At 36.0% G+C, this 9,442-nt stretch overlaps 1 protein-coding gene across 1 annotated transcript; it reads right to left on the minus strand.

The window, feature by feature from the left end:
- Window positions 1-5,419: 5,419 nt before the first annotated feature.
- On the minus strand, window positions 5,420-7,308 carry PCOAH_00028230 (SICA antigen; the record flags this gene model as incomplete). The annotated part of the gene is made up of 5 exons (XM_020059628.1): window positions 5,420-5,646; window positions 5,743-5,875; window positions 6,524-6,738; window positions 6,864-6,962; window positions 7,257-7,308. 5 exons carry the CDS (start codon window positions 7,306-7,308, stop codon window positions 5,420-5,422), a joined length of 726 nt encoding a protein of 241 aa, XP_019915150.1.
- Between the last annotated feature and the right edge of the window lie 2,134 nt (window positions 7,309-9,442).

Here is a 9,442-nt window from a genome sequence, read left to right on the forward strand (position 1 = left end):
TTTTGGAACAGAGGAAAACCGTATTCGATTTCTTCCATAACCGTGGTGCTATAGAAGGACATTTAGAGGGAAGTTGGCCTCATTGTAATGAAAGATGGCCCCCTTATAAACGGAGAATTGAAGATGCATGTAAAGCTTTACAAAAATATTGCGAAACAGGCGGGCAGGGTAAAATAAGTAGTGATCCATATTGTGGGGATTCTTATTTAAAATACGGAACATACTGTAAAGGGAGGCTGCAAGCATTAGAGTGTAAATCAAAACCTGAAGTGGAGAATTTAAGAGACAGGATAGAATCTCTGGAGGGAACTATGGCGATCGAAGCAACAGCAGCATCCTTAGCAAAACACGAAGCCGTAAGTCAAGCCGTCCGCAATGCCACCACCACTTCTTCCATCTCTTCCATTTTTGGCACATTAGCAGCGACGGCAATTCCATTCCTTCTATATAAGGTACAATTACCACAACAAAATGTACAAAATATACATATATATACTTCTATATATGTATATGAAGTATATATTCCATCCTTCCCCCACCTCCCTTGCCCTTTCCTTACACTCCTCTTTCATTCAGTATGATCTTCTACCTTCTTGGATAAAAAACACCCTCTTTGGACATAATAATAAAAGTAGAAGAAGAAAAGGAAGATCTACCACCCGACAACAAGAAGAAGAACAACAACAACAATTGGACGACTCTACCACAGAAAGTGCTTCCACAACAATAGATGATGATGATGTTGATCATGATGGAACAGAATATTCCACACCGTCCGAATATGACGCACCACGATCATCATCTACCACCACAAGAACAGTGCGAACAGGGAATAGTAGACTACAACAACAGCATCCACCACGAAGAAGGGGGCAAAATCACCAAAATGTAGGTTACCACCGAACGTAGTACGTTCCCCCTCGCCTCCTCTCCGCCTCGGGGGCGGGGGGGAGGTGATAAAAAAAAAGTAAGCGCGCAAAGTGTAAAAAAGTATATAAAGGCAGAATAGGCTTTCCTTCTTTTTTTTTATTTCCGTTATTCTTTCCTATTTTGCTTTTATTTTTTAATTTTTCGTTTTTCTCTTTTTTTCTAATATTTCTAATTTTTCTCTTCATTTTCTATATTCCTTTTAAGAAAAAAAAAAAAAAACAAACAGGGAAAAGAATTATAAAGATAACAACTTGTGGAAAAAAAAAGAAGGAAAAAAAGCAATTACACAAAAATAAAAACTTGTAAAAAAAAAAAAAATATATACATGGGTAGGAAGGAAGAAAAAAACTTATTATTATAAAATGAAAACTTATTTTTGATATTAAATGATAATATATATTTGTTATTAAAATGATAATATATTTTTGTTATAAAAATGATAAAATATATTTGTTATAAAAATGATAATATATATTTGTTATTAAAATGATAATATATTATTTTTATAAAAATGATAATATATATTTTGTTATAAAAATGATAATATATATTTTGTTGTAAAAATGATCATCCATGAAAAAGGGGAAGGAATGGAAAGGAGATGGGGGTATTATGTATATATATACATATAAATGTATATAAATATATATATACATATGTATATATGTATGCCCATATATATGTACATATATAGAATATATATATGTACTACACAATGCTTGTTAGAAGTTATTTGATAATTTTTTTTTATAAAAAAAAAACAATTAAGCATAAAAATATATATGTTGACACATTGTTTTTTGGTCCAGCATGAAAATGTGCGCGCACAACTGGGGGAAGGTAAAAGTATAGTAACTACTAATTAGTGGTAATTGTGGAATATGCATGATTATCTTGAATTATTCATTATATATATATAAATATATAGGAAGAAACAGCATACATTTTTAATACAAGAAATCATTGTATACAAAGGAATATATACATACATAAACAATGGTAAAAAGGGAATAATACCAATTCATTTCCTCCATTATTATTACAAAATGTGTGCAGAATAATTATGTACATAATGTTCATTGCGTCATATAATAATGGTGAAAATGTATGGATGTATATGCACACACATATGCATTTTCTTCATTCATTGTATATATATATTTTTTTTTTTTTTGTAGGATGCATGTTTGGGTAGTTTACCTTCAGTGAAGGCATATAAAGATTTGGACGATAACGGGAAACCACAGGACGGTGATACTTTTGCCGCTTTACCCGGAAATAGTTTGTTGCAGGTGCTACTGACGTATCAGAGTAAGCTTGAGTGCTTAAAGCAGATTGGCCGTGCTTGGTATTATGTGACGCAGCAAGGGGGAGGTAAACCGTCCAAGGATACGTACTGCAATTATTTATATTTTTGGATAGGAGAAAAAGTCTTTAATGAATTAGGGGTGAGTAATGGTCAATTTCAGACAGTTATGAAAACGATATACGAAACATTGGATCAGTCATTCTGCGGGGGGTGGAGCAAAGTTCCATACAATGGTAACAGTAGAAGCAAGTTCGATGAAAGAAAAAGCATTTTTGATTATTGGAACAACCACGAAACTATAAAAAATTACTTACTGCGTGATAAGGGAGGCTGTGGGGGAAAATATGCCAAGTACTTAGAGGGTGTTATTCCCCATTGGGAGAATATATATAGATCCTGCTCAAGTGGTGGTGGTGGTGGGGACCAATACTGCACGCAAATTAATAACTTCCTTACTGATAGTAATAACCCAACGACGTTAAAATTGCAATGTGTATCTAGACATAAGGACAACTTTACCTCCTTGTCTGAAGTGGCAGAAGAAGTGACCGTTAGTTTATATATATATATATGTATATATATATATATATATATATATATATATATATATATATATATATATATATATATATATGTTCAAAATAGACGGTTTAATAAAACACATATTTATACTTATATATGTCTACACATATATATATGTTCAAAGTGCATATTCAAAGTGCATGTTGAAAGTGTGGACATTCCAATAGTGCACGCATATAATGCTCTATATATGTATATATACATATATATAATAGATATATGTATATATATGTATATGTAAGGGGCGCATAGGAACATCCATATACACATGTTCTATTTTATCTTTTAATTACACATTTTGTAGGGTGCAGGTCATGATAAATTACCCTTAGAAAATGCATATGCTCTATTAGATGGAGGTCCATGGTGTCAAGTACTTTATGAAGGACAGAAGGATCAGGGACAGAAGCAGAATGAGGAGCAAAGAATAAAGGGGGAACTGGACAAAATATTGAAAACATACACAGAGGAAAAGGGGGATTTTGCCAATAGAATTCTTCAGAATTACTGTTACGCATCTTGGATGAGTGAACAATTAAAGTCGACATCGCAGCCCAATGATGATAATGCACCATGTTATTTTTTGTACTACTGGATAGGTGACAAAATAAACGGCAAATTGGAGAGGATAAATCTAAATTTTGGGAAGGACATGGACGACATTTACAAAGCACTGGAGAAATTCCCATGGGAGACGGGTCAGTACCAGAGAAAATGCATTAATATATACCCTGATATTATGGAATATAAATGGGAAAAGCTTAAAAATTTTTTTGATTATGAATATAACATTAAAGCTTTACAAAATAAAGAGGAGTGTAATGATTATTCCACTAAGGCGAACTATGCCGCACAGCTGAAGGGGAATGCGCAGGACGGCTATTTATTGTCATGTAGTCTTTGTAAGACTACTAACAATGAATATTGTGACAAATTTAAAGAGAAATATATGGAGGACGGGGTGTGCAACTCACCACTGAAACTACCAGAACAACTAACGTGTCCACTTGTAGCAGTCAAACCAGCCACAGCAGCAAAACCGGTTGCTGCCAAACCAGCAGCAGTACGACCTCCTGCTGCAGCCAGTACAACCTGCAGTGAAGGTTCTTCCGGACCAGGTTCTACTGGAACGTGCAATCCTGGTAAAGCTGGATCTGGTTCACAAGTCCCCACAGAAACAAAGAAACTTGAAGAAAATGAAGTTATTCCCACCAGTGGTAATGGTATCGTCCCTGGTGTGTCTGCTGCTGGTGGATTCGCCGCAATAGGACTACCAACAGTTTTTTTTTTTCTATATAAAGTAAGTAATACAACAATTACCATTATAATTAAAGTAATAATTACAATTATAATTGAAAGTATGAATAGAAAAATATTTATATTAGTTATTTTATTTTCATGTCTATTTAAAAATGAATGCTTAAAATGAGTGCATAAAGTGAGCAGCAATGTACATATACATTCTGTGCACGTGTGATCACCCTCTCTTCGTTTTCTTTTTTTTTCCCTAGTATACCAATTTATTTTCTGGATTACGTAACACCCTTCCCTACGGTGGAAGTAACAGAAAAAGCATCAGAAAAAGAAGGTTTGTTAGGCAAGACTTAAACGCGTTCTCAGATGATACTTCCACAGAACTGAATTCTACAATAGGAGGCTCCACAATAGGTTCTGTGGAAGAAGATAATTCTACCATCCATAGTGGACCACCTGGCCGAAGACGGAAAAATAGAACAGAAAGATATATTAGTTATAAAAACATGTAACAACACACACATTGTGGAATGTAACATTGAATGAATGGGTGCCCCTTTGGAGGAGCATAAATAATCCCAAGGTACGTAACTGTATAAGGACAGTATGGTATTCCTTCTTTCCTTTTATTTCTTTTTTTTGTAAGAAGACTCTTTTTGTAAAAACACCTTTTTTTCTTGCGGAGGAGGAGAAGTGTAGCGCAGATGTGTGTGACATGGTAAAAAATATGTGTAATTGATACACACAGTTCTTCCTTCTTCTTTTTTTTGTAAGAACACACTCTTTTTTTTGTAAGAACAGTTCTTTTTTTTTTGCGCACCTCCGCGAACCCTCGCGCACAATTTGAAACACACTTTTCAAATGTCCATAATTAGATCTTAAGGGAAGAAAAAATTATTGAGGTAAGAAAAATTATGAAAATAAAAATCCTATAACAAAAAAATAATTTAACATATTGGATCTTCAAAGAAAAAAAATTTCCCAACACATCCATGAAATGGGAAAAATTTTCTTATTCGGACACATTAGTTACACATGAACCTAAACAATTTAATACACCAAACCCCCAAAACAAAAAAAAAAGAAAAATATATTTACTACACCCTAAAACCCGAAATCTAAACTAGGAACCTGTTCCTCAGGAACAACTTCCTTTGGAAAAAAGTCTTTCTTCCCTAAACCCGGAATTTGAACTTGGAACCTCTTCAGTAGAAACATCTTCCTTAGGAACATATTCCCCCGGAACAAAGTCTTTCATCCCTAAACCCGGAATCTGAACATGGAACCTGTTCCGCAGAAACCTCTTCCTTAGGAATATATTCCTTAAGAACAAAGTCATTTTCCCTAAACCCGGAATTTGAACTTGGAACCTGGAACCTGTTCCTGAAGAACATCTTCCTTAGGAACAGAGTCTTCTTCCCTAAACCCGGAATTTGAACTTTGAACATCCTCTTCGTTAAGAATATTTTCTTCTTTTATAAATTCCGATCCCATAAACTCTTGAACAAGAATGGTGAAATAATCTTCCTTCGTCGAATGTAATTCCCCCTTTTGACATTCGTTTAAGACTTCTAAATGAATATCAATAATCATGCGGCGACGTACACCACGACGACGACCAGGAACCCGATTTTTCCTCCTTTTTTTAGGGGTAGAGCGAGGCTTACGTTCCTTTACAATGTAATATTCACGTGGACCAGGTTGCTGCACATGGTCAACAATCTGCTGTTCTAAGGATGGACCACGTATTTGAGGAGCTCTTCTGTAACGTTTTCTTGTCTGACGAAGCATTCCGAAATACTAAACAAAAAAAAAAAAAAAAAGGGAGGCAATGTTTCTTTAATAGGGGTACGAAACATTTGTTCACACGCAACAGTAATTACTACTTCACACCCTAAAATGCGAAATCCTACACACACACACCCTAAAATGCGAAATCCTACAAGCACATCCCCTAAAATGCGAAATCCTACACATACACCCTAAAATGCGAAATTTTACACACACACACCCTAAAATGCGAAATACTACAAACACACACCCTAAAATGCGAAATCCTACAAACACACCCCTATAATGTGAAAATCCTACACATACACACCCTAAAACGTGAAATCCTACACATACAGACCCTAAAATGCGAAATCCTACAAACACACCCCTATAATGTGAAAATCCTACACATACACACCCTAAAACGTGAAATCCTACACATACAGACCCTAATATGCAAAATCCTACACGCGGAACCTCTCGCGCCCTTTTTTCTTTTTTTTTTTTTTTTTTTCTTTTTTTTTTCTTTCCTTTTTTTTTCTTTCCTTTTTTTTTCTTTCCTTTTTTGTTTTCTTTCCTTTTTTTTTCTTTCCTTTTTTTTTCTTTCCTTTTTTGTTTTGTTTTCTTTTTTTTTATTTTTGCGAAAAATATATTTTCCCTTTTTTTTTTTTTTACCTTCCAGAGTAAGTAGCTCATAATAGAAATACCAAGTATGGAAGGAGCAAGGGGGAGGTAAGGAAGGAAGGGGTTTTCCTTCTTGTTATGAAGTGGTTCAGCCTTGGGTATACCTAGGTCACCCAGAGAAGCAGTGGCAGGATCTGAAGCACCATCATCAGCATTTTTGGCTTTGTTCTCCTCACCTGTAGGAGGAGTTGTAGTTTCACCTGCACCTAAGGAATAAATAAAGAGTAGGAAATTAGTGGTTACACTATGTTCAAAACTGCGGTATACCAGCCATAATGCTGGGTGAACCTTTTTGCATAATTGTTGAAATGTTCGACTTTTTTCCCCTTACCTTGATCGTTTACTTCTTCCTCTTCCTCCTCTTCCTTCACTTCATCCTCTTGCTCTTCTAGTTCCTCTTCTTCTTCTTCGTCTTCTTGCCCGTCCTCCTCTGAATCCAGAAAAAAAATAAAGATAGATGGTTCTAGAGTAATGTTTCCTTTCTTTTCTTTCTTTCTTTTCCTTCCTGCTTTCCTTCTTTCTTTCTATTCCTTCCTGCTTTCCTTTTTCTTTTTATTTTCTTTTCATTCCTACTTATTCCTTCTTTCCTTCTTATTCCTTCTTTTTCTTCCTTCCTCCTTTCCTTCTTTCCTTCTCTTTCCTTCTTTTTCCTTCATTCCTTCTTTTTTTCTTTTCATTCCTTCCTTTTTTCTTTTCATTCCTTCTTTCCTTATTTCCTTATTACTTCCTTCATCATTCTCTTTCATTCTTCCACTCCTCTTCTCTTTCACTTTCATCTTTTTTTATTCATTCGTTCCTTCTTTCTTTTTCTTTTTTTTTCTATGCACCCTTTCAAGGATACACCTGAAGGGGTGCCACTTTTTCGGATGTTCCCCCCTTTGTCCAGCTCACCCCCTGTCCAGTTAACCCCCCTGTCCAATTCACCCCCCCCTCCCGTTGGACCCCGGTTGTCCGCCTAACCCATTTTCCGGTTCCCCCTAGTCCGGTTGGACGCCTTGTACGGTTCACCCAGTCTCTGGTTCGCGTGTCTGCGAGGAGTTTTTCCTATTCAAATCCCCTTCTTTTTTTAAAACAACAGGCCATGAACCCTGAACCCTAAAACCCCAATCCGAATTCCTATACCCCTACATCCTAGACCTAAGCCCGAAATCTGAATTCCTATACCCTAAACCCCAAACCTTCCCCCATCTAAGACCCTTCCTTTCCTCCTCCTTGGCATCGTTCCTCCTTCCTTAGACCCATTCTTTCCTTCCTTAAGCCCTAAACCCTAACATCCTTCCTTAGACCGCATCCTTCCTTAAACCCCTTTCCTTCTTCCACCTTAGACCCCTTCCTTCCCTCCTCCTTAGACCCTTTCCTTTCTTTCCTTAACTTACTTACTCATTCCTTCCTTTTACTTTTTTCTTTGTTTCTTTATTTTTTACTTAGGTAATATATTTAATAATGTATTTAATAATATTTTTAATGATATTTCTTACCTGCTGCAGTTGCTGCTTTGTTCTTCTCTTCCTCAATTTTGGACACGACCTCTTCCTTTAGATCTTCGTGGCCCGCTATTTTCCGGTCCTTCACCTGCGTCAGTATATCTCCCAGAGCATCCTTTGGCAATGTTTCATTGTTTTTCCTTATGTTTTCTCCTTCCTTATCCCCACGCCGTATTCCTAATAATTCTAAAGTGTCCGATTTACTTTCTTCCTCTGTGGGACAACTCCCCCCTGCCCTTTTTATGTTGTGTAGAGCACTATTCCCTGCCGTAACATCCTTTAATCCCTCATTCTTCCTTCCCTTCACTTCATATCCATCTATCCATTTTTCTAATTCTTCCCATATTAATATTTCACCCATTCTTACACTGCTAATATCTACTTCTTTACATATTCTGTCCGTATTCTGAATTTCGTACAAGGTCCTCATACCTTCTGCAGCTCCCTCAACATGTGGTGCTACGTTGTCTAAGGCACAATGTGGAAGTAACATTTTTACCATAGTTACTTTACCTATAAGACATCGAAGGTACGCCTGTAATTCTTTCTCCTCTTCACTTACATCTGCGCTCCACTCCTTTTTTTTCCATTGCCACCGTACACCACTTTCCCCCTTCCACTTCAGCTGCAATCCATCTGTCCATAAAGATATTCTTACTAACATTTTGCACAACTCCTTCTCTTTACTATCCTTCAATATATAATTATCATTGTCGTCCTTCATACCACAGAGATCATTTTCTGTTTGAGTGCTGTCTTCTATGCTTTCCATCATGTCGGTGAATATGCCCTTTAACTCACTCCATATTTGATTCTACAATATTAAGGAAAAAAAGGAAAAGTGTGTGTGTTTGTGTAAGTATTCCTACCAATGTGTGTATATGGTACCGATATAGAGAACTTCCCATAACATCAGTAGTACACAAATACATGTATTCTCACACACTCTCTTTTCTTTTCTTCTCTTCCTCTTTTACTCCCTTCCTTTTTTTTCTCCTCCTCTTTTTCTCTTTTCCTTTTCTTCCTTCCTTCTCTATCTTTTCTTTCTTCCTTCCTTTCTTTTTCTTTCATACCTTGAAATCGTCGTCCTTCTCTATTTGCCTCACGTTCACCCACTTTACTAGTAGGTCCACTAATAGCTTCGGCATGTTGAATTTACATTAACCTCATAAAACACGTATATTTTCAATATCAACATTACTATAGAATATTCCTATAAGGACGACATAGAACATTTTAATTTATGCGCTCCTCTTCTTTGTCCTTTTACCCTAAAAATCTTCCTCTTCTTCCCTTCTTTCCTTAGATCCTTTCCTTTTCTTTCCTTACTTTTTTTTTTTTTTTTTCTTTTTCTTTCACTTTTTTTTTTATTACACCCTTCAGGTATACCAACCCCTAAAACACTAAGCAGGAGGCCACATTGCTG

The sequence above is a fragment of the Plasmodium coatneyi genome, chromosome 9 (assembly GCF_001680005.1).
Source record: "Plasmodium coatneyi strain Hackeri chromosome 9, complete sequence".
NCBI lineage: Eukaryota > Apicomplexa > Aconoidasida > Haemosporida > Plasmodiidae > Plasmodium > Plasmodium coatneyi.